General features: G+C 51.1%; 1 protein-coding gene across 7 annotated transcripts in view; it reads right to left on the bottom strand.

Moving 5' to 3' along the window:
- The window catches only part of LOC144950051 (neuroligin-3-like), a 267,381-nt gene that overhangs the window by 17,532 nt on the left and 223,892 nt on the right, over positions 1–25,957 (bottom strand). For all 7 annotated transcript variants that reach the window (XM_078880033.1, XM_078880034.1, XM_078880032.1 and 4 more), the window contains one exon: positions 12,611–13,400. In XM_078880033.1, coding sequence (XP_078736159.1) covers positions 12,611–13,400 — 790 coding nt within the window. The remainder of the gene's footprint in view (positions 1–12,610; positions 13,401–25,957) is intronic.

The following is a 25,957-nucleotide window of genomic DNA, read 5'->3' as shown; positions in this document are numbered from 1 at the left end:
TACCTGGTGAGACGTGTAAACACCGGCAAATGGGGAGACTTTGCAGTGTTGGCCACCAACCCCTTATAAAAATATGATTGTAGCCCAGTTCCTTTTTTTCCAACGCCATACGCGAGGAGGATAGGAGAGAGGTGGTTAGACACCGACGATCTAGTCCATAAACTCAGGTTGCTCTGCAGCCCGAGATGAAGGCACCTTGACCACTCCATGTGTAGCCATCCACGCCTTTGGTGGGCTGATGAATTCTCATTATTCGGCTCGAGTTGTGATTCCAGAATCAATTATGTTGGGTTTTTGTGTCTCATTTACGCCGTCTGTCTTGTTCGGCCCGTCTCGTTCGTTCAGTTAGCCTTGTTTGTCCTGTACGTTTCACTGGTATCCTCAGTCTCATCTTTACTTCCTTTTCTGGAGCAGCTGTCTCTGTTTGTTCTATTTGTCTGTTCTGTCTGTGTCTCTGTTTGTTTTGTCTGCCTCTGTTCTGTCTGTCTGTTTGTTCTCTCTCCATCTCTGTCCTGTCTGTCTCGGTTTGCTCTGTCTGTGTTTTGTATGTCTCTGTTTGTTCTCTCTCTTTGGTTACATTCGCCTGGATGTAATATTTGCCTTTGCTTTAAACGAATAACAATAGATGTTCAGGTACACAATTCGATATACGTGCCATGAGGATAATAATCGGTGTTTAGATTCGAATTTGACGCACTGCTACATGCCTGCTAATTATCAATTACAATGATGACAGAGTGGGGTTCTGTATAGAGGGGGCTACCTCTACCATTCTGCAATTCTAATGATAGTAACTCACCGCACAGCATCCAATTGTCCTCAAAGAGAAAGAGCGTCTCGGGGGCAAGCAAGAAGAAAGCAGTCACGCGGTGAAATGGTGCCAATAATTGTCCAAGCTCTGTGCTCCTCTATATATCAAAAGTGTAATCGGCCCATTAATGATCGTTTAGCATGTGGGAGGAAACCAGAGCAGTACTTATGTATCAACCCTCGAGAGATGATGGCCCGAGTCCACTCCCGAACGACACTTAAAACCGTGCCATGCAATCGCGAGTCAAGTTGCTGGAACTTCAGCACTAACGTGGCCGGGTGTTCATCCTCGACTCGTAGGTACGTGCGTATGTTGAACTTATTTCGCACCGTACGTAGCCCAACCGTGCTGATCGCATGTGCGGGGGGAAAGAGCAAACAACATTTTAACTTGGGGTCTGGGCCACACAATGGCACAAATTGGTCTGCTCTTCGCAAATAATGTTGCACGGTCTATAATTGGCACTTCACGGCACACGGCACCTCCGCAGTGCCCAGAAATTGCTGTGAACGCATCGCGCGCGACGCATCAACGGGACTTGTCATCTGCGTGAGACGGCGCAGACGCGAACACGCCCCCCCTCTCCCCCCGCGCCCCTCCCGGGCTAGCTCGGCTCGGCACGAATGGAGCCTTGTATATTTCATAAGCGGAGTTAGTCGATCAAGGAGGCCACGTGTGGTGGGGTAAAGTGTGGGTACTCCTGGCCGGGGTGGAGCCTCCTTCTGCCTGCAGTGCCGCCAGTCGGCAATCGCTGGACCGCATCCTTCGCCGCACGTTGCAGGCAGCGCGGTGATGTCTGCAAGCGTCGTGTGGTTCTTTACAAAACGTCGCGATTGTTCGGACTTATTTACAAGTGCTGCGTTAATAACCTCGCCGCGCCGTCACCGGGGCCCGCTGTCGCTGCGGGTTTGTTCGTTGCTCTCGCGACGTCGCGACCGCAGCTGCCACTGCTACCTCGATGTGCCCACTTATGTGGACACATCGCTACCTCGATGTGTCCACACAAGTGGGCACACAAGTGGACACGTCGCTACCTCGATGTGTCCACGCAAGTGGGCACACAAGTGGGCACACAAGTGGGCACACCGCTACCTCGATGTGTCCACACAAGTGGGCACGTCACTACCTCGATGTGTCCACACAAGAAGGTGCGTGGTTTACGCGCGGTCGGCCACACGGCACGCGGCGAGAACCGCTATTAAAGACGCTCGGGCCACTTGCGCGCTATCACTCGCACCGGTTGCCTTTGCAACGCCCTTGCGCTCAACTGCCGTATTGTTATTACATTAATTTGCCAGTTAATCGCGTTCCGTACGTTTATTTTTTCTTTTGCGTCCACCGCAGATGTCTTTCAAATATCTGGCACCGCCGCTGTGTGCCACGGGAGGTCGAACCAAACTCGGCGCATGCTTAGCGGCCCCAAGCAGCTCGGTGCTGGTTTCCTGGATTCGTGAACAAAATACGGATGCAGCACCCCAATGTGAGCTCGAATTCAGATCCTAATAAAGAGCATGGGCTCAAGAACAGAAATTCGTGAATTTAATCTCTACACGTATGTGATACTTTCAATGATCAAACAACTGTGCGTTCGTGGAGATCCAAGCCGGACGATGTTGGTGAGCACCACAAGACCAGCGGGTTAATTCACCGTTCTCATCTCTGCTGTGTCTGCATCCCTCTTCCCTCATCTCAGTAGATCTCGCTCATTCGTTTCATTAAACGTCTGTCTCTCGTTTATCTCTTTTCCATCATATCACTACATCCCTATCTCGTACCCACATCTCTCTCAATCTGGCTACATCACTCTCTGTATCTCTTGTCGATCGATACCTCTTCTGCTATCTCACTCGGAGTTTAATACACCGAAAGAGAGGAGGGGAATAGTTGTGGGGGGGGGGTTGGGTGGGGGGCACCGAAAACTAATTTCATCTCAGGCCGCCCGCCAATGGTCCAGCCCCCCCATGGCGTGCGAGCGTCACGCTAATCGCAGCGGCGTCTGGGACAATCCTGGCATTGACGGCCATGCTGACCCTGCGGAACTCTCCATTGACGTTGATCCACCCAGGTATCACGCCAGCGTGAGGTTATTAGTACGCCGCGCCAGGGCTGACTGGCTGGTGGACTTGTCTCACCCTCTCCCCCCACCACCCCACCCGACCCGCTACTTGCTTCTGCTTACAGGGACGGTCGCCCGCACTTATCGGGGTATTATCTCATCTGGATCCTGAAGGAGACCGTGTCACGAGATCCGTCTCAATTTATCTGACAGCGGCTCCGTGCCCTTGCCTCTCGCGCGTGCGTGCGCGCGCGCGTCGCATCTGTACCTAAGTTCATGGGCAGCGCTCCGATTATATTTCAGGAAACCTGACACGGCCCATTGCGAGCGACGGCGGATAAATGTCACTCGTGTTTAGTGACATTCCTCGCGCCGGCAAATCTTCCCTCTTCCCGTGAAAATGACGTCTGCGGCCCCCAGGTGCGGCGTGCGTGCACGAGCTCCACGGCTCGCCCGTGACAAGGTCCCTCGGCGTTGACAACGTAATAATGGCCAGCGGTGATTTTCATTGAGCTGGGAAATTTGTCTGGCCCTTGTGCAATCTCCTCGTTTGACGCTCGACGCAGATTGCTTTCGAAATTAGTAATGATCCGCTCACGCAGTGGCTGCAATGTCATTTACTTCCTTCTCTTGGTGGTTCCTGACTTTCGTGAGTCTGCCAGACCATCCAACCACCAACCTATCCCACGTTCTCTATGATATTAGACGTACTCGCACCCCCCCCCCCCCCCATATGGATAGACTCACCCCCCGCCATAAGAATGCGGAATGTCTTCCACTGGCTCAAGGCTGTAAACGAAAGAATACCAATACCTCCGTGCTCATTTTGAGCAGGAAATCAATCTGACTGAGGTCTTGGACACTTTATTGGTGAACAATTTCTCCTCTGGGCCATGGACTATTTGTGGCTATCAATAATAATAGTACTAATAAGTGTGAATGTTGTAATTGCTGTGGGTGTAGTTGTGTCCGCATTGCTCTTTGCTCACAACACGGGCCCGTTGTCTAGATGGCTTGCTATCGCCAGGAACATCTGGCGTCCCTCAACGCCTTTATTAAACAAACCTGACTGCTGACGAGACCCAGATTGGTTGAAACTGCTCAAGAGTTTGCTCGCTTTGAACAATTGTTTAGCAATACGCTGTTGCTAAGACACAGACGTGTGTGTCTTAGCAACAACAGAGCACAGCAAGTTAGCACAGTTGGGGGCACAGGTGGTGCATCGGCCAGTCATCACAGTCAGTCAACCCATAGCACCTGGGTCTCTGCCGTGACCTCCTGCCTGTGGGCGTTCGACACTTCACGTGGCCTTAAAGTGCACTTAGCCTGGTACAAGCGCCGTGGTGACGTCACTGCCACTGAGTAGCCAATGGCGGTTGTTGTTTATGTGGAGACAGACCAGCGTTGTTCTGGAGGCGCTGACTGAGCCTCCATTGGCAGTGCCTCTGCTTAAAAGCATCAAGTCTGCCACTTGGGGCATTCTCGAATAACGTGCGAGTCCCCTGTGGGTGCTGGTAGCTACTTTGATTCTGTTAATGTAGCCTGCGGGCATGTGGCGCAGCGCAGGATTACGGTATTGAGTAAGCCCAAGATTGCTGTGACCCCAATCAAACGAGATGATTGAGCGTGGCATTGATTGGCTTATTGACTACTGATGTGGAGTTTTTGTTTGATAGATGGATTAATTATCGCGCTCGGTGGGAGACGGCTGCACGGGAACGCGCGTGACGTCGAAGATGATCGCGTCGCACAGGTCTCTGTGGCATAGGGAGACGAGAAGATGGGAATATGATTTATTTTTTGGGAGAGGGGGGGGGGTGTAAGAATAGCAGCGATTAAAAAAAGAATGCTCCAAAGTTTTGTTTAAAAAAAAAATCGCTTTTTTGATTGAAACTATTTCAGAACCCATTTCTCTGCAATGTAATATAAGAGACAGCTGTCGCTTACACGCGCTCTTCTCACAGTCTTCTCGTTAATCGGAAGCTTTTTAAAGTAAGAATAAACTGGCAAGATGATTTGTATTAGGAGGTTTTATTCACATTTCCTCTAGGATTTAAAGAATGTTCTGGGAAAATAATTGCATGAAAAGTTGGAGAAATTTTAAAGTATCCCCGTCAGTCTTCTGTATTCGTTACTCCAACCTATTCGGTGTCACGATCTACAATTGAATGTCTTCCGAACTTCTTCCACCATTTCAGCTCAACTGAATGTTTACTTGTTACTCGGATAATCCCATGTAGCCAGCTACTACCCAGCTATCATCTCAGTGACAACGCCCTCCACCCGCAGCATACACGAACAACAGAGTCATTGCAGGGATGGAGAGGCGGCCAGCCAGCAGCCAGCCAGGAAACTCGAGGCTATGGATTATTTTTAATAGCAGCATGACACTCCACGAGTGGTGAACACAGTTTGCCTGCCTCCCTCCCCCAGCGAATTGATGAATCGTAAGGATTCAGAGTCCATGATTTCGTTTGCCTCGACGGCGAGATGGAACAATATTGAAAAGTCTCGACTTGCAAGGGTTGCCCAGGGTGTCAAGTGAAGCCGTATGTATCAAACACGCAACGGCAGGAATACACGCATGTTGCATCTGTAACTTGCAGAGTATACATTTACATAGTTAACATCGCACACAGTCAAACGCATAATGAATACATAATTGGTAACCACAGCCAGTTCCATGTATAGCTGTGACAGTGGCAGATGTTGTTCAGTAAACAATTTAAACTCGTAATGCCCCCCACAACATTCATTCACTCAGAGGGAACAATTCTTGACCTTAACTTTGTTTTAGGGCAAAGGACCCGTGCTTTATCAGATATCCAATTGTATTCTAAAAGTCGTGAATGCCCCTGTTAGACATATAATCCTGCATCATGACGCAATAGCCTGGTGTTAACAATGAATGCTGGAAATAATTCAATGTCGTCATTCTGCTGATTGCGTCATAGGTCCCAGAAGTCCATACGATGATCGATGTCGCGCTTTGTCACTTGATTGGTGATGTAATCATTCATCTGACGGTCTTAAAATAACAAAGGCTGTGTGCTGCCATTTACATTTCATAATTGCCCGTTTGGTGGCATAAATTATCTTTCAATTAGTAAAAAAAAACGTTCGGCATCCTTGCCTTTCATGCAATGAAGCGCTGTCTTGTCATCCGTGATTAACGACAGAGGTCACGCAGAATGACTTTTTTATCCCCTACGAATGCGAATCCAGGTGCACCGTGCAGTGGTTGCCGGTCTGAGTCGTTTCAAGTGTCGCAGGATAAACTTGCCCACACGTTGGAAATCGTGAGTTGGTTACAGGAATGAATGCCTGATGGGCCTGCGGTAGAGTGTGGTGTCGCTCACAATGGGAAGGTTGCAAGTTCAAACCTCAGCACTCACTGATTAACTCAAGGGCACTCGCTTACCGGTAGTCGGTTTCCGCCGTGTCACTCTTCCATTTCTACTACCACAATTAATGCTCCCATTGAATCCTCCCACGTTGAAGACACGATCTACCAGAGCCCCTGCATTGTCTCATCCATGCTCTTTTCAAGTACCACACCGCAGGTCGACTCATTTAATCACCCATCCACTCGCCACACTGCAGGCTACAACTAACACTTACCCACCCGCACACCCACCACTCTGCAGCTCACAGCTCCCTCCCACCATCTCTTGTCACAAGGCTCTTATAACAACCTCGCTACTATTGACCACCATCGCCTTCCGGCAGCGTGTCCTACCCAAGCACCCATCGCTCTTCTGGACGGTTTCATCAAAATACATTCCACCGTTTCATCTTGAGATCAGGCACGACTGGAACTCGCTCTGACCCGGACCCTGACCACCCCCCACCACGAGTTCGCAATCTCTCCCGAGCGGCAGGAGTGCGCACGACATCGCGACTGGACGTCGTGGATCGGTCTCAAGGTCGCTCGCTCGCGCGATGCGCCGTGGCGCATGCAGAGCGACGCGACGCCGCCCGCGTCCCTGCAGCCGCGGTGAGGATGCTCACCCTCGTGAAAGGGCATCATTGATCGCCGTCAGGCGGAACGGGTGGCAGCAGACCGGGCTGGATGCGTCGCCTGTTTGCCTACGCTGCCCTCGCTACGCAGACCGTCCTCCGACGCTGGAAGCGGACGCCACTTAAGTCAGGTGACGCTTGGTAAAGAGGTCCGTTTGTAACGTGCCGGGTTTTTTTGTGTGCGATTCTTTTTTCACGTAAGCGAACGCAAACGCGTTCAAACGTTCATTGATCAAATGAAGATGCTCGCGGGCACGGAAGTCGGCCTTGTAAGATGCGTGGCGCTCGAGATGCGGGATGGGCCATGTCCACACAGTGCTCTCAGATGCACCGCCATCTTTATCGCTAAGGTGTAGTTATCGAACATGGCCCTGCTGTCCAAGTGACGAATCTTTCAGAATGTTGGAGCAAGCGCTGTTAGCCACCACGTGACGCATGACAGGAGGGATAGTGTGGCCAGCACCACACCCGGCCGTCCTTGTCTCTCTCCCCCCACTGCCAATATTCACACACGCGCACTGCACGAGGTCACGAGTTAAAGTGGAGTCCACTTGGCTGGCGGGGTGGCAGGACCCTCCAGAATAAAGAGTCTTAGTACTCAGTGTGGCTTTCCTGGGCAAACAAGTCATTTATATTATTATCATCATTAGAGAAGACCCACGGCAGGATCGGCTACCACCTGCCACTGGTTGTCTGGAAATTGATCCCAGGTTGATGGTTCGTAGCAGGGTGCACAAACCACTACTCCACCGCTCCCCATGAATAAACACACACCATTTCTATAGTCTCAGTTTCCATATGATTCCTCTCTCAGAAGAATAGGGCCAAAAGGGGCCATTGTCCCTGTCTGTGTGCCCCCTTCAAGATACGGAAGATATCAAGACAAACCCTGTCAGCCAGAATGCGGAGATGATAAGTGCCGCGTGCGCGCGTGCGTGTCAAAGGATTTTGAGAATGACATTCACAACAAACTCGCAGCGTTAATACGCTTATTTTTTTTTTAAGCTGACCCGCGCATCACGCACCGCTGTCAAAGCGCATTGATTTGGGGGTTGGTGTTATTGTACAATAAAGTCACGGCCCGAGTCTGTGTACGACATCTGAAAGGTAAAGGGTGCAGCCCTGCCATTGGCTGGTGGCAGAGGGGGAGGCCTCTGCTCGTGGGAGCTCTGGAGAGCACCTCCTGCCAGGGCCTCTTGGCCTTCTCTCTCTGTCCCACACCACGTGGCCTGCCAACCAACTAACTGCAGTGAACTCATTCTTACTGCCCGGTGGACAGAGGCGGTGGTGGGGAGTGGGGGGGTTATCTAAGAAACCGGCTCTATTGTTTACCATCCGCCCGGGGAGATGGAATCAAACCGGTGGCCTCTGGACTGCGGGGTACTCACCGTTACACCACGGCAGCATCGTCATCCTTTTTCTCAGAATACATCATAGCAATGGAAATAATATAAATAACAAGAATGTATCCATCTGATACGTGCGTTCACCTTTCCCCTTCAAGGACACGCTGGCGGGACCATGTCGCTCGGCTGGCCTGGGAACACCTGAGAATTCCCTCATAGGAGCTCGAATCCGTACTCAACGTGCTACCGCCGCGAACCTCACCAGGACAAGCGGGTTGAGAAACAAACGAACATTTGTTCATCCAATTGAGCAATTTGCGGTGTACATTATTATTTTTTTCAAAATTTGACAAATAACGAACATGACGCTGGCTGAAAATAGTCCCCTCGAGTCGACACGCATGTCCAATACCGTACGTCTCATCGCTTGCCTTGGGATGAGCATCAAATATAAATATATATTCACGCCTGTGATTTTTGTTTTTTCTCAAATCATTAAAATTGTACACCATGCAGTTTCCTTTTGCTCAAACAAGCAAATATTTGCCAGGCCATGTCGCCTATAGCAAGCCAAGTAAATACAAGATAATCAGTTTTTTGCCATGAGCATAAATTAAATAACATTTGATCATCGCTGCTGCATACAATGGTTCGTACCCATGCGGTCTACAGGTTGTTTACCACATCACTGAACAGAGAAGAGAAATCACGCTTACGCGTGGATTCTGTCACTTCCCAACATGCGCTTGTTCCTGGAAGCGTTCACTTAGCGGTAATAGCGACGTCACGTGTAGTGATGTCATCGAGAGCTGAGGCGAGTACATGGCAGTGGCTATCCATCGTATTGGATGAGAGAGGCCTTGTGCGTTATCGCCGGGTTTCATCGCCAGATTTTTAGGAACCCCTTGGTAATATTGCCTGGTTTTCTCGCGGGTAAGTCCCTAATTGCATCCCAACGTTACAGCAAATTGTTAATTACATTGGCTCTTGTTTATGAAAGTTATCATGACCCCACGTTATAGCCAAATTGACAGAGCTAATATATGAACGCTTTCAACCTTAGTCTTAAAGTGTTAAATTAATCCAAAGCTTAACTGTCATTCTTCCGCACCAGCATCTCTACGGGTGCTGTTGCCCTGCTCTGTGCAATGACTGCCATTATGAACATCATCATCATCATCATCCTCGGATAGATTCCTTCACCTCCCTACAGTCCCTCCACTGGCTTCCCATCATCACCAACGTGGTCAGCTACAGGATCTCCTGCTGCATGTGCCATCGCTGCGTCGCTACGGCTTACGATAGGACTCTCTGCAGCAGCAGCAGCAATGCAACTCACAACCACCTCTTCCCACCAGGGAACAGGAGACCCGTGGCCACTGCCAGGCGCCTTTTCCCCATGGCAGCCCCCGCCATCTGGAAGGCTGCTATCATCGTCCCCACTACACAGTTGCAGGAGCAGCAGCAGCAGCAGCGTTCAATCTGCACAGACTTGTAAAAGCTGCTTAAAGGGGCCCCACTTTCTCCAAGGCCTAGCTGCTTCAAGAGTCACGGCCATTGATGTCCGTGAAATATTGTGCGCGTTACTAATTGCATGACCATTATTATTGTCATCATCATCATCAGTGTCGTCGCCGTGAGTTATGTTCAATCCACTCATGGTAGAAGCCCTCTTCTCGGAAAAGTCATTGCCTAAAGTCCGTGTAGCCGTAATCCATCAGTCTGCATTACTCTCATCGCTCTGCAGCATCGGGAGTGATCTCCCCGTTGTTTGGTTTACTCGGCTAATGTTTAGAAATAAGTTTTCTTTGTGTTTATCCCTCCCAGCGATGTTTTGCGCAGAAGTGTTCGTATTCCTTACTGCATTTGTGAACTCGGGTGGCACGATGTGACAGTGTCAACAGTTGTATTCTACTCGGTGGCACGATGTGAAAATGTCAACAATGGCTGTGTTCTTCTCGGTAGCATGGGAGCGCTGCTGCATCATACAAAGAGACTGACCTCTGCCACATGACTCCACCGCCCCAATGCTCATTAGAGGATAGAAACTCGGACCCTTGCCTCTGAATTCTGTCCTCTTGTGAAACTTAACACTCACATTAACTAGGCTTTCAGACCGGAGGCACAAGTCATGTTTTCATTGGTGACAAATCGAGCTCGTATTACATTAATAGCAACAACAAAATGGCAAAATACGTCCCGCCAAGTGGCATGCGATGGAATTGAGCGGCGAGTATTTCATTTGTCATTATCACTGCAACGCTGTGCCACCAGCAATGCACAGTAGCCGCTCGGTCTCTTAGAGAGAAGGAAAGTCTCGAAGGCGTGAGAAGGAGCCGCAGACGAGCGGGGAAGGGAGCAGCAGCAGCCATGCGGTGAGCCACCACAAAATGCACCCCCTCCAAGATCTGCGGTCCTCTATCTATGAAGGTGTTATTGGAAAATTCACGAGGGCTTACATGTGGGAGGAGACTGAAGCACTGGTTAAAAAACTCACATGCAAGTGGCACAATTCTATCCCATACAGATGGAACCAATGGAGTCGATTTTTTCTACCACCTTCTCCCCGCAAGCCAGGACATGACTCCTCCTCGACACCCACGGGAAGGAAATCTCAGAACGTCTGTGAGGGATCCACCAACCCTAGCTGCTGCTGCTGATGCTGCCTCCACAATGCTGGATCAATACAGGCAGCCACGTGCAGCAGCGTGGCCACCACCGCCGCCGTTGCCCGGCTAGACGATTCGATCCACATCAGCGCCGTTTCTGCAGGACGCTTTCTTTACCGCGGGCAGAGAGGACGAATGGTGAAGCAAAACCGTTGGCTGCTAACGACCACCTCAGTTGCGACAACACTGCTTGCTTTCCCTTCAATGCAGAGTGACTCTCGCTGGCAAAATTAGTGAGGAAAACGTCCGTCGCCAAAGTATTTCGTATTTCAGTCTTACGTGCCAACGTAGCACCGTGCCGTACAGAGCCAGCCGCGCTAATCGCAGGTGTCGGGGAAGAACAAAAAAAGCCAACACAAATCAATTATATAGAAATTAGTTTTCAATCTGGATGATTTAAAAGTGCACAGCTCCAGTGGCTTCCTAATATCGGAAAAGGAGAACGTTCCAGACGGCCGCAGCAGCGCATCTGAAAGCGCGCGATGCGGTGACCGTCTTTGTTCGATTGCCAGCCAGAAGCCGCCGCTGCTGCTGCCGCTGCTGCTGCTGCTGCCGCTGCCGCTGCTGCTGCTGCTGCTGTCGCTGCTGCTGCTGCCGCTGCTGCTGCTGCTGCTGCTGCGAGGGCGACCGGAGCTGGCGTGATGATGGTTCTTGCTCCCCGACAAGGTCGGCGAGGAGTGAATGGTGGCGCCGAGCATATGTCACTTGGAGCACCACGGCGGTGACTGCGCCCGCTGGCCACAGCGCGGACGATTGCGGCGAGAACCGAACGGAGGAGGTTGAATGGTTGGCGCAGACCGAGATAATCTGAGCGTTATTAAGACACTGCAGTGGAACTGAGGAAGACCGAGCGTGGTAATTGGATGTGTGTATGTATGTGTACGTGCATATACACAGGATCACCGAGTTCACGGGTTGGCTGGCCTGATAACATTGTGAGGGAATAAGTTGTGCACCCATCACGCCAGCGTGAATTAACAACCAAGCTGGTTTGACTAAATGTGGGACTGCTTTCGTAGACTTGATCGAGAGAATGATTCCATAAAATCTACAGACTGAGACTTTACTAAAATGCCATAGGTTGTAATATGCAGATGTAGTGTGACACCCAATTAATTGACCCATAAACAAATGTCCCAATTCATTCTGTTTTCACACCCATTGGTATGCAACATTGTACATTTTTTGATAATTAAATGGTGGCCACGAGACATCTGGATCATACTGAAGAAAAGCTGACCACATTCACACCGTTTCATTGGTCTGAAGTGAAATCATTATAAAAACAATTACGTCACCTGTTATTGGATTGCACATCCAGTATGTGTACACACAGTAAGAAAGACAAATATCCCCCATATAACCTCGATAGAATGTTGGGGCAAGTGCTGTTAGCCAGTAGCACCAATGAAGGCTGGCACAGCAAACAACGGCCAGCACCACACATCGCACCAGGTACTCGTTTGAGGCTGAGTCAACCTAGGGGAGGCCCGGGACCGGTTCGAATAATCATCACTGGTGTTGACCGTGAGCGGGAACTGAACTACCTGGGTCTCCGAGTCCGCGGTGCAACACGCTAATCGCTGCGCCACCGCTCCCCACCCCCACAGCACCACACACACAGCCACACACACACAGCCACACACACACACACAGACAGCCACACACAGCCACACACACAGCCACACACCGAGTCACACTTGCTCACCCGGTCTTGGCGAAGTTGGTCCAGTAGGTCATGACGACGGCGCTCAGCATGACGTCGTTCTTGGAGAAGTTGCACGGGAAGAGCAAAGTGGGGCCCACCATGGGCACGCCGAACACGTACGGGGTCTCGTCGCCGTGCGCCGCGTCGGCCCACGCGGGCTTCATCTCGCTCTGGCAGTGGTGGTAGAAGGCGTAGACGTAGGTGGGCGAGCCGTACTGCGCGTGCAGGTCGGCCGTGGCCATGGCGGGCGCTACCCACTGGTGGTCCGTGAAGAGGGCCACCAGCGTCTTGCGGCGCGTCTCCGCGTTGTTGCGGTCCGCCCAGTCGGTGTACATGAACTTGATGGTGGCGCGCAGCTCGTCCTTGCCCTCGGGGTAGCCGTAGAGGTTGTCCACGAAGTTGGAGACGATGTTGTCGAAGTTGGCCGCCGAGACGCCGTCGTCGATGTCCACCATGCTCTCGACGAACTTGAGGCCCTCGCCCTGGTTGATGCCGAGCATCACGTCGTAGTTGAGGAACTCGCCCTGCTCCATGAGGATCTGCGGGTCGTCGGGGATGACGTCGCCGTCGATGACGGGCCCGAAGGCCACGTGGTAGCGCATCGGCTTGATGTCCTGGTTCACGAGCTCACGGAACGAGCGTGAGCGCAGGCACTCCACCACGTCCTGCGTGTCCAGCATGTTGCAGTTGACGTTCTCGGCCAGCAAGCGGGTGTACTTGACGGGCTGGTAGTTGATGGCCCAACTCGACAGCGCGGTGCCACTCTGCGTTATGGCTCGCTGGAAAAGCCCTGCGAAGCGGAGAAGGTGGTGCGCGGAGGGTTAGATCTCGACCTGGCTCCGTCCAGCTCTCACTGTGCTTGGCATGCGCTGTCTGGCGGTGGCTCTAAAGCAGCCACCGGATCGATGTAATGCTGTGTTTGGACAGGCTGGAGAGACGCGCGCCGTTCACGTTATTTTATTACGATGCGTGCCACCGTCGTCAAACAGTCAAAGGGAGAGTCTTACGAACAAATTTAACGCACAAAGAGAGACTCGAATGTGTTTGGCGTGCGCCCAAAAACGTCTTCTCTTCAAATATATATATTTTTTAGCATTCTGGCAAAACAAAGAAAAACTGCTTTTTTCAAGTCATAAAAAAAAAATCGCTACATCAGAAAAATGTGTGTGGACACGTTTCAGCTCTCGCGTCGACTCGTTCAGCCGCGGCGTTCCGCGAGCACGAAGATGCAGTGACAACGATGGGCCCAGATGCAGAACTACGGAACCACACTACAGAACTAGGGAACTACACGCATGCCGATTCATCGCGGAGATGTCCTTCACGTCGCAGGCAACATGCGGGGCCACCGTGACTTTGGGGCGCAATGCGCTCGCCTTAACGAGCCGACGTCGCCCGTGACCTCGGTCCCAACCGTAATTAATATTCTATTTACATGTTAAAACTCATGCTGGTAGTAATAATGATAATAATATGGCATTATAAGATGTACATTTTCCAACACGGTTCACTGCTAATGTACTTCAATTAATCGTGCACTTTGGAGCAAACCGAATGCTGCATTTTAAATGCAATTGTAATTGATTCAATACAAGAAACGTGTCGACTCTATCATTAGCAGGGCTGTCTGTAGCGAGTCGATTGACGTTGTGGGGCCTATATGGCCGGTGCTCGTCAACAGTTTTTGTTGTTTAAAAGAAAAAAATACATTCAAGTAAAAGTGTCTCCTCACTCAGCTGGTCCAGAGCAGAGACTTGACACGCGAGGTGACCGAGACTTCAAGTCGAAGTGATTCCCTTCTCAAATTAGCGTTGAGCCATTGGTGGCTCATCTCATGTTCATAGCCTTGCAGGGCAACTGGTGCTAATTCCATGTTCCTCTTTTTGGTGCGTCTAGCCCAGGGGTCGGCAACCTACGGCTCCGGAGCCGCATGCGGCTCTTTGCGGGCTGCTTCTTGACGATATGTACGTATGTACATAGATGCATTGCGGCTCTTGAAATACTGAATTTTGTACCGAATTGGAAAGAAATGGCTCTTCTTGTTATTTTGGTTGCCGACCCCTGGTCTAGCCGAACGAAGGACGACCCAACGGTTGACTTGGCATATTTTTTTGGGATGGTGAATTATGGTGGACCCCCGCCACGTTGAAAGGTCATAGTGAAGCGGACGAGAGTCTGTATCGACCCATGTGTGTTCTGGACCAATTCTTTTGAACAGTTTTTTTTTAAGTAGCAAACTCCGGTTTCGACTTTTTGGGTGCTATCAGCAGTGTGACTTAGCGGGTGTCGCTGCTGCTGCTGCCGCTGCTGCCGATGTGTGGGTGGCATGATGATGAAGGCAAGATCATTCCAATTCCCGTAGTGATATGTAAATTCCTTTGTCAAGGCGCTCTCCTCCTCTAACCCAGCTTAAATATACGCTGCCAAGCTTGGTGGTGGTCATTAGGACGCTGTCTTTCCGACAGCCCTGTTCTTCACCTGAGGACGGCTGCTTGCATTGTAGCCGAAACGTCGGGAGAATTTTATTTTAGAATGTTTTATTTGTATTACTTTATTATTTCTCTTCTACGTGACTTTACCGAAAGAACCAAGATGAACAAGATCATTCCGTTAAACACCTCGGGGCCCAATCAATGCTCGGCAGCAAATAATTGCACAAAAAATGCATTCGGCGATCGTCGGAATGTTAAATACTGTCAGTAATTGCTGCATTTACATTTTTTTGGCAAAAAAAATATATACGTGTGTGCGCCTCATTTATCCAGACAAGAGCCCATTGAGATATACGGCCTCTGTTTTAGATTCATTCAAATAGCTGTTATATTTATGGTGGCGAAATCATCACAGGATGACCTACGATATGAATTATGTAATCCAGGCAAAAAAATAATGTCATGGGGTGGTATGACGTCAAATCACCCAGGGCAGCTGCCAAAACTAAATAATGGTCACAAACAAACAACCCGCTGAGCGGGATAGAAATATCACTCGCAGTGCGGATGTATTTATCGCCTCTAAATGCGACCGCATCTGGGGATGCTCTCCGGAGGTACGGCGAGCGAGGGGTCGTCTGGCATCTTCCTCAAGTGGCGGCCACCTCGCCAAGCCCGACTCGAGCCAGGAGAAGCGAATGTGGCTTCTGCGTCGCATCTCCGGGTGCCACGGTGGCTAGGAGATATTAACTACTTCACCTGGTACACAGGAGGTCGTGGGTTCGATCTCGACCCTGACGCCCGTTGTATATTTAGAGTTTGCATTTCTCTGGGTCCTCCGGTTTTTCCCCACACATTTAGAAACATGCGTTTATAATAGTTGGCTGCTATAAATGCCCACGTGATAAGCCACTTCGTTGAGCTATCATTTGTAGCGAGGTCGCTTCTGAAAAATAACTATATAGCTCAGTGGGCCTTACTTAGTAAAATAAAAAAATAGAAAGTCTGAATATCACTCCCTCCTCCTCTCTCGCTGCGCCATGAGTCAGCTTCAATGCCGACCTTCTCTCGGAATCTCAAGAATGTCCTCACTTTCATTCATTCTCCCGTGCCTCTGAATGTCCCATTTAAGTTAGATTTGTGCGCGTTCCAAATGTTAATCGGGGATGAATTAATAGACAAGAGGTAAAAGAACCGTGAGCGATGGCGATGGCCTGGGGAAGGTCTTCTTCCAACATTGGATTGATCATCGCCGATTATAACAATTGTTCGTGTTGAACTTTGGTGGCCGCTGCACCACCTTGCATTGCACGCGGACACCCGCATATCTTTGCAATAATGTCCCCAATTCCATTCGTTCCCCTGCGTAGTTTTCCTCTCCCATTTTGCACATTGATAACACTGGTCAACACACTTTTTCTGGCAAAGGTATCCCAATGGTTTTAAGGTAATTTGGGGGTGCTGATTCCAAATCTGGCATCAGTTTTTGTCAATCACATCAGGTTTTTGAGATATCAAATATTGCATTTTCAATAAAAACTGCAGAAGAAAAATATTAAATATCTACATAAAATGATATTATAAACACACTATCCTAAAAATACAGCACCATATTTTAACACGAAAGCAGTCACTGACTCGCAACAACTTGCAATCATAAGTGACAGAGTTAATTTCGGGTAAAATCAATGAAAATGGGATATGCCGATAGCATAAAAATGAGATGTGATAGAGCAAATCTGAGATCAGATTTGGAATCAGCAACCTGAAATTAGTCTAAAACAGCTGCAAAAGTCCAGGCCAGAAAAGCATGTTTTTTTTTTGTTGACCAGTGTAACCTTTTGCTGTCGCCACACTGCCGCCCAGGCGCTGCTGTTGGATCCACGCTCAGCGCTCGCAAATGCGCGCCGGCTGGCAGTGTCAAACCGCGCTCAGCCACACTCGGGGGTGGGGAGGGGGGGGGGCAAAGCGCTCGGCTGGGCTCCCCTTCACCATGTTGGTCAATTCAAAGATTTCGTGCCAAAAATCACAATTACCATATTCTCGGCATTACGAAAAAAGGGACCTTGTCCCGGTATCGCAAGCGAAACTCAGTGGCGTGTCTTGTCACACGGTAGCGGTGTGTGCGGCACGTGTCACCAGAGTCGTGGAGCTCGATCGACATCGGGGCTTCACTCTTGCGGTCCATTTTAATTTGCGGAACATCTTATAATCGGGATAATATGGTAAAGCATTGGCTCGTGGTGTTGTAAGCTAATCGTCAGAGCTGGCCGACGTCGCAGCTGTGACGATTAGATTATTGGAGTGATTATGAGGATTTTACGGCAGTTTCTAACCCTTGCGATGGAGCTATCTTGGTATGGGCGATCTTTCTCTCTCTGAATTAGAACAGAAATTGATTCCAGCTTCAGCCTGTTGTTAAGTGCCAAACGAACTCCGGCACATCTGAAAGCCGACTGTAAATAACACTGCTCGTCGCCGATATTGTCTTAATTTTACATTTAGTTTTTCGTATTTTTTCACCGTATTCTATTCCGATCGCGCTATCGGCATCGCGCCACGAGACAAAGCGTCCATTCGGATCTTTCTCAGTGAGCAGTGCATCACCCCGTGCTCGAGAGTAGCCTACAGAAGGGGAGGACTGCTTCAGGCACCGCTGCGTGGGTCTTCGCGTTCATGCCGTATCGCTCTACGGTGCGATTTTGGGTTGTCCCGCACGTCTCATTGCGAGTCTAATGAACGCACGTCTGGTCAGCTTGTGGGTGGAATGACAGCGAGGCCGGGTCGGGTTGCGGGTCTCATCAAAGCGGATCACGTTGCAGGCAAGGTGGTGGCGGTGGTGTTGAAGGTCGTTGTGGGTTCGGGTCGTGGGTCAAAAAAATCGATCCGCGCACGACCCTACCGCGTGTTGTTGCCACGATGTCCGACGCTTTGCTCAACTGTGCTGGGAGCTTCTTCACAAACCGATGTGGACGTCCAATGCCGATGAAAGACATTGGATCTTGCAATAGGACTGTGGAATTGCCACCACACGGTTTTCTTACCTTTGGATACTCATGGTTATAGTGATTTAGAAGTGCTGGTCGAGGCTCGAATTACAGATTAATCTTATTAGAACGAGCACAGATATAATTTAATCTGTAACCGCTAATGGATAATTTACATAATCAACTTCCTTGGAATACAATGGAAATTCCTAATTAACATAATATGCCTTGCCAAAATGGTAACAAATAAAGTTAAGTTAATTCAAGCGATAGTTAACGCTAACATTGCTTTCATTAGAGCTTTACTAAAAGTCCTATAAAATATAATGAGGAGGAAGCCGTGAGCATGTTCCGTGCTGGCCCGTGTGCTCACCCCGCCCGCACCCTCGCGATTCGAGCCAGGGTGACCTTGCCTGCATCTCCACATCGCGCGCCAGCCACCAGCGGTGCCCTCCCCTCCCCCCGATCACAGGCATCAGAAACAGGTCAGAGTCACTATGAGACATCTCCTTTACCAGTGGCAAAATATAGTAGTAGGTTTTTACCCTTTCAACTGGTACAAAAACTGACACCTTTATACAAGGCATCATGTTTGCAATAACCCCAACACAAGCAGTCAAAATGCAAACAAAAAGAAACAACTCTGATGATGATAATGATATGCACTGTCCTTGAAGTTGATTGGTCCACACCCGAGACAGCTTTTCTTAGAGCCTAGTCTCCATTGGTGTTGGACCAGATGACGTCTTGTATAAAGGTGTCAGTTTTTGTACCAGTTGAAAGGGTAAAAACCTACTACTACAGGTCAGAGTCACTCAGTCTCCGTGATCAACAGGTTGCAAAGGAGTCGCTCAGAGGTCGGAGCACCGAGCCGAGCAGCTGCCCGGCTGAGACTAAGGCCGGGTTTCTCAAGCGGTAAAGGTGCACCCCTGCAACTGCCTGCTCCAGCTGCTGCTGCTGCTGCTGCTGTGAGAAGGGCCATCCACTGGTGTTGTGCTCAAACAGAAAAAAAAGTTAGCCACGTTTGGTCACGCAATGACTTTATTGAAATCTCATCCCTTTAGAACTGCTGCTTGTTGTTGTGTGCACTTTGTTGTCCCCCCCCCCCCATCTGATTAGCACGGTTGACTACGTACGGTGCGAGAGAAGTTCAAGACGCACACAAACATTAATTGGCTGCGTCGGATGGAGGAGGGTAGTACGACACGCACGTTACTTACGTGATCTGGGCCAAAAGAATCAACTACGAATCGTAATATGGGTCGCGAAAGCCCACTTTGTACGATGGATGACAACTCACGGGCGGTCACGTGGGGAGGGGGCCGGCACGGGGAACCAGGAAACTGCATCTGTTAGAGAGCCAATACCAGGAAAATCCACTGCTTTTTTAAGATAATTTTTAATGGGAGACATTTACACGGCAGTGAGCGTCGGAGTAGTGAGAGAGAGAGAGAGGAGGGGGGGCCATGCGATTCGGCTATAATCCTCCGCTGATGGAACCACCTCTTCGCCCCCTCCCTCCCTCCACGCGCATCGCTGGAGATACCAATCAGGGAGATAGTCCAAATGTCATGCGCCAGAGATGCGCTTGGAGAGGGCACTTGACGCAACTTTACAAAAGAGACTGGAAGACAAATGCAATGTAAATGGTATGTGACAGACTAAGGACAGAGGACATGAATGCAGGAATTAACTACGGAAGTCAATCTTGATATTATAATGCAGGAATTAACTACGAAAGTTAATCTTGATATTATAATGCAGGAATTAACTACGAAAGCCAATCGGATATTACATGGCACATTCGTTGCAATGGATAACCCCGGCGATACACCGACCCTTGACAAAGAATTTACGGCAATGATGGCCCTTTTGCACAGGCACTCGAGCAGTCAGATGTCACGTCTACATTAGTTACAGATCCCCCGTATATCCTTCTGAGGACTGTTGGGGCAAGTGCTGTTAGCGAGTAGCACCTATGAAGGCCGGTATGGCACACACGGGGGGTGGGTGGCCAGCACCACGCCAGGCCGCCTTTGTTTCCCCAGTGGCGGTGTTTACACACCGCACAAGGTACTCATTTGAGGCTGAGTCGACGTCGGTAGGCCCAGGACGGGATCAGACAATCGTCACTGGTGTCGGCCATAAATGGGAGCCGAACTCAGGTCGCCGGGTTCGTAGCGAAGCGTGCTAACCGCTGTGACACCGCTCCCCACTACAGCATGTTCACACTTGCACACACGCAACATTATTTACCGCGTGTCAAAAATAATATTCGCCCAATTACAGCCGCCAAACACTCCACGAGAGTGCTGATAAAGGGGGGAAAGAATCCGTGCTGCAGTGATGATGGAGACTCATTCCTGCACACAGCCGAAGTCAGAAGTCACTTCCTAATGAAGGAAAAGGCGCAGCCCTGCAAGTGCTCACTCACGCCACTGGTGGCGGAGGGCCTCTACTACAAGGATCTCTGAGAGCCCCTCTAGAAGGTATTTGGTCGACCCTTCCACGTTGGCCAGACTGTCTCGGAAGAGGTGAGGGTACCCATACTTTACCCCACCACACGCGACCTCACAAATAAACTGTGGGTGTACTCCTTTGTACTGCTGGGTAGACAGAGAATCGGGGGGATTTACGCCGGCAAATCGCATCGATCCGGCGACCCCCTGGATTGATGATGTTTCCTAATTCTCGACAACGGTGGACACCGGCATCGTTTTTTGTCAAACGCCGATCAACAACGCACGTGACTGCCGACTACGCAGTCGGAGTTGGCATGCATCAACTCTCGGCATGGGACTTCACGTCGCCATCCCCGACACGTCAATGGAGCGCTCCGGAAGAGGCATTCGCGCGTAACCGATTGCACGCACGGTGGGTGGACTTCCTTCGCACCGTACGCAGCCAGCCGCGCTCGTCGGAGATGCGACGCAAGCAACCGCCGCGTCTGCGCGCAGATGCAGATTTGCATCGCCCCCCTTTGGGGGGTCGTCGGGCCACTGGACAGAACCACACCGTGAGCGCTGTTCGTCTCGGCAACACCACTACCACGAGTGAGTAGGTTGTCACGGTGGCGCTATATATATACTCACACACAGTCACATTTGTAAATGTGATTTGTGACTGTGATGCTTGCATGTCGAGTATCGATCGTTCAGTGTTAATGCGCCATTGTGTGGAGGGACTACTGCTGCTGCTGTGTGTTGTGTTGGTGTGGTCTGGGACTGCTTTGTTGTTTTTGCTGCCTTGTCCAAGCTTGATAAATCTGACTTATATAATGGAAAGTGTTCTTTATTTATTTGTTTATATTTAGCGACTTGCTTAACATTTTCTCTATTTTGCACTCCTATCGTTGGTTTGTTTTGCTGTTGTTGCAACTTGCTGACACGCCCATACTGGACATGTGTGACAAAGAGCTTCATAGCTCATCGGATTCCTCCTCCCGCAGTCTAAATAAAGATGCTGATTGTGATACACGGCAGCTCTGCGCTGATGGGTTTGCGCGTTGCGCTGCTACGCGCTGCGTCTCGCCGCTTGGCCCGACAGAGAATGGAAATAAAAACCGTCGCGCGCCATTTCAATCATCGCACGCCGAAGTTTGCAAACTTTTTCCGTGTGAAAGACGTGAATGAAAATGGCAAGCGTCAAATGGCTTTGCGAGCAAACTCCGTTGCAATCGAAGGTGGCAGACGCGTTCAAGTCAGCCGCGCTTGGATACATTTACGGCAACCAATTGACGGCAAGTCGCCGTCAAGAACCCCGCTGTGGCGAGGAGATGTTAACTGCCTCGCCTGGTATACAGGAGGTCCGTGGGTTTGATCCCCACCCTGACGACACCTGTAGAATAGTTGGAGTTTGCATGCTCTCTCCCCGCGGGTCGCGTGGATTTTTATTTGGGTCCTCCGGCTTTTCCCTCCACATTTAGATTCACCGTCGTGCGTTTAAGAGTCGGTTTAACACGTAGGCTTTCGCGACGGGTATTATTCATAATACAGGTTTTTGGGTTAGATCGCGTTATTTATAAATGTGTCGCAACCCTCCACCACTCTACACGGCCAATCAGTAAAAAAATGCGTCACGTTGACAAAAGACAAAAAGTTCACTACTTTAGCCCACCGGTGTGCTGAAGAGTGAATCCACAACATTTTACATTTTTGAGTAGTACGACGTTTCGCTGGAAATTACATCCAGCATCATCGGGCGATTTGCCAGAAAAGTGAAGCCACCCACCTGCTCCCGGTCTTAAATTGTGCAGGATGACGTCATCAAGGCTAGTTAGAGAATCAATCGAAATTGAGAAGAATTCAAATAATTTCAACCGCTGTGATAGCTACAGACTCAGCGCAGCCTAGAAGCGTATTATTAAGTAATACGCAACACATATTGCAATTCCTTACAGGTGAGACACATGTTAAGTGGCTAATTACTGATCTATTACATAATTGCATACACCCCCCACCCCTGATCGCGAGACCTAATGGGGTTCAACAATTACGACGTCATCCTGACTTTGTATTCTTCTTGTTGTTTTCGTGGCGTTTAAACTCTCATTAAATCCAAATCCTGATCCTTACTAAAGTGTTACAAATGAAATAACGCGCCCTGCGGAGCCTCGTCCCAGTAGTTGACGTGCTTATGTAATAATCCCGCGGTGTCCCACAGTGTCACCCATCGGCAGTGATGGGAACGTACGGATTGAGTCTATGTAGACGGACTTGATGACCACATCGCTTCCTGCGAACGCAATGAGTGCGCGGAGTAAATAAACAAGAACCCCCCCCCCCCCCCGCGGTCGTCTCTGCGTGAACATTCATTACGTTTCGTGCATCAGCCTCTCTCTACGCCGCCACTCAGTGCCGGATTATCGTCATAGCAACAGTAGCTGCATATCCTACGGACCCCGCAATGTCAAGGGCCCCGCGCTAAATGCTTTCAAGCTATCAATTCCGGTTCAGTGATTCGGCACTTGCTCTATTACTAAAGAACTATACTGCCTTCAACTTGTAGGTGGTGATGGTGGCGGGGGGGCCGGCGGGGTTCTGATGGATTTAAGAACCTTGCACCATCGATTCAACTGCTACGCCAGGAAATCCAATAGAATCGAACCGGCGACCTCTGGATTTCCATTCCAGAATGCCGACCCATTACACCATCAAGGTAGCAGCCAGAGCCGTGCCCCTAGGCTACTGCGAATCGGGGCGATTGCCCCGGGTCCCGCGCTTTTGGGGGATGGTGTTGGGGGCACGCGGTATGAGTTGCCCCCCCTTCCCCGCGCTATGGACGGCCCTGGTAGCAGCATTCTACATTTCGACTCATTGCTTGTGCACCGCGATGTTGCTAGGCGATTGTGCAAACGTCCGGCTTGATTCAATTAGCTGAGCAAATGGCTGAGCTCCCGGCGAGCCAGCGAGCCAGCCCCCAGGGCGAGCCAGCCCCCAGGGCGATCCAGCCCTCAGGGCGAGCCAGCCCCCCAGAGCGAGCCAGCCCCCCAGGGCGAGCCAGCCCCCCAGGGCGAGCCAGCCCCCCAGAGCGAGCCAGCCCCCAGGGCGAGCCAGCCCCCAGGGCGATCCAGCCCCCAGGGCGAGCCAGCCCCCCAGAGCGAGCCAGCCCCCCAGGGCGAGCCAGCCCCCCAGGGCGAGCCAGCCCCCCAGAGCGAGCCAGCCCCCAGGGCGAGCCAGCCCCCCGGGCGAGCCAGCCCTCCGGGGGAGCCAGTCCCCAGGGCGAGCCAGCCCCCAGAGCGAGCCAGCCCCCGGGGCGAACCAGCCCCCGGGGCGAGCCAGCCCCCCAGGGCGAGTCAGCCCCCAGGGCACGGCTACATGTGGACGCACGCACGTCGGACGTGCAGCGGCGTCTGCGTGTGCGCGTGTAGATGGCGACCCGAGTTCCACTCTCGGGCACGGCCAACACCGGTGACGAATATCTGAACCGGTACTGGGCCTCTCCTAGGTCGACTCAGCCTCAAATGAGTACCCAGTACGGTGTGTAGTAAACATCGCCACTGGGGAGACAAAGGCGGCCAGGCAACGTGCTGGCCATCCACCCCCTCGTGTGCCATATCGGCCTTCATAGGTGCTACTCGCTAACAGCACTTGCCCCAACAGTCTGCTACTGACTATACGGGGGATCTTTGGTGTGCAGCAAACACAAATTGTGTATACGTCGCACGTGTTGGTGATTACTTTCATGCGTCAACGGTCTTATGAATAACCGCGCGTGATGACAGTAGCGACGGTAATGTAATCATAAATGAATGACAAAAGGATTAAATGATTTCTAAATTTGAGTACGCTTTTGTTAAGTTGAAAGGGCAGGTAGTTCATATTTTGGGAATTTATCTAATTGAGCCGAGTTATTTGTCTCTCCGCCCGATGCAAACCAAGCCGCTGCGCCTATCTGCTAGCAACTGTGATGCGGGTTGACATAGCAACGTCCTCTACGCGGAGGAAAAACAATCTTTAACCTTGAGTATCATTGACAAGAGCACGGCAGTCAGAAGCTGCATTTACATTCAACACAAAATAGGCTGCATATTTTTACATTGACGGTTACATGCACACGTCCCGGCATGAAAAAAAAATCTCTTTCTTCCAAATGTACCCTGCCAACGCGTGTTTCCTTCTCCCAAGGTCGTGGTTCATTTGAATTTTTGCACCGCCGCCCCGTGTCCCGGGGATGCTACCGCCGCCATTGTAGTGGTGGTGGTGGAGTGGTGGTGGTGGTGGTGTGGTGGAGTGGTGGTGTGGTGGTGGTGTGGTGGAGTGGTGGTGTGGTGGTGGTGGAGTGGTGGGGTGGTGGTGGTGTGGTGGAGTGTTGGTGTGGTGGTGGTGTGGTGGTGTGGTGGTGGTGGAGTGGTGGTGTGGTGGTGGCGGTGGTGGAGTGGTGGTGTGGTGGTGGTGGTGGAGTGGTGGTGTGGTGGTGGTGTGGTGGTGGTGTGATATAGTGGTGGTGGTGGAGTGTTGGTGTGGTGGTGGTGTGGTGGAGTGGTGGTGTGGTGGTGGTGGAGTGGTGGTGTGGTGGTGGTGGTGGTGGAGTGGTGGTCTGGTGGTGGTGTGGTGGAGTGGTGGTGTGGTGGTGGTGTGGTGGTGGTGTGGTAGAGTGGTGGTGTGGTGGTGGTGGAGTGGTGGTGGTGTGGTGGAGTGGTAGTGTGGTGGTGGTGGAGTGGTGGTGTGGTGGTGGTGGTGGTGGTGGAGTGGTGGTCTGGTGGTGGTGTGGTGGAGTGGTGGTGTGGTGGTGGTGTGGTGGTGGTGTGGTGGTGGTGGTGGTGGTGGAGTGGTGGTCTGGTGGTGGTGTGGTGGAGTGGTGGTGTGGTGGTGGTGTGGTGGTGGTGTGGTAGAGTGGTGGTGTGGTGGTGGTGGAGTGGTGGTGGTGGAGTGGTGGTGGTGTGGTGGTGGCGGTGGTGGAGTGATGGGGAGCGACGCGCTCAGCTGGCAGATCCAGGGGTCACCGGGCGAGATTCCATCTCACGGCGCGGTGTTTGTCACGATGGGGGCCAAGATTTTGAAATCACCCCAGCGCCCTCCCGCCCCCGCCCATGCCTCTGCCCACCCAGGAGAATCGATGGACACACCGCAGTCGATTGTCAGGTTGCGTGTGGTGATGGTGGTGGTGAGCGGTAGTAGTGCAGCGGTTAGCGCGTTGCGCTACGAACCCGAGTTCAATTCCTGCTCACAGCCAACACCGGTGACGATTATCTGAACCGGTCCTGGGCCTCTGCTAGTCTGACTCGGCCTCAAATGAGGACCTGGTGCGGTGCGTAAAGATCGCCACTAGAGAGACAAAGGCGGCCAGGCGTGGTACTGTCCAACCACGCCATCGTGTGCTCTGCGAGCCTTCATATGTGCTTCTCGCTAAGAGCACTTGCTCCAAGGGTTGTACGCGAGTCGCACTTACAGTCTGTTAAGGCGACGTGAAGGATATTTGTCTTTGGT

Source organism: Lampetra fluviatilis, chromosome 56 (assembly GCF_964198595.1).
Source record: "Lampetra fluviatilis chromosome 56, kcLamFluv1.1, whole genome shotgun sequence".
Classification (NCBI taxonomy): Eukaryota; Metazoa; Chordata; class Hyperoartia; order Petromyzontiformes; family Petromyzontidae; genus Lampetra; species Lampetra fluviatilis.
Note: the sequence above shows the minus strand (reverse complement) of the source record. Positions and strands in the feature narration are given on the sequence as shown.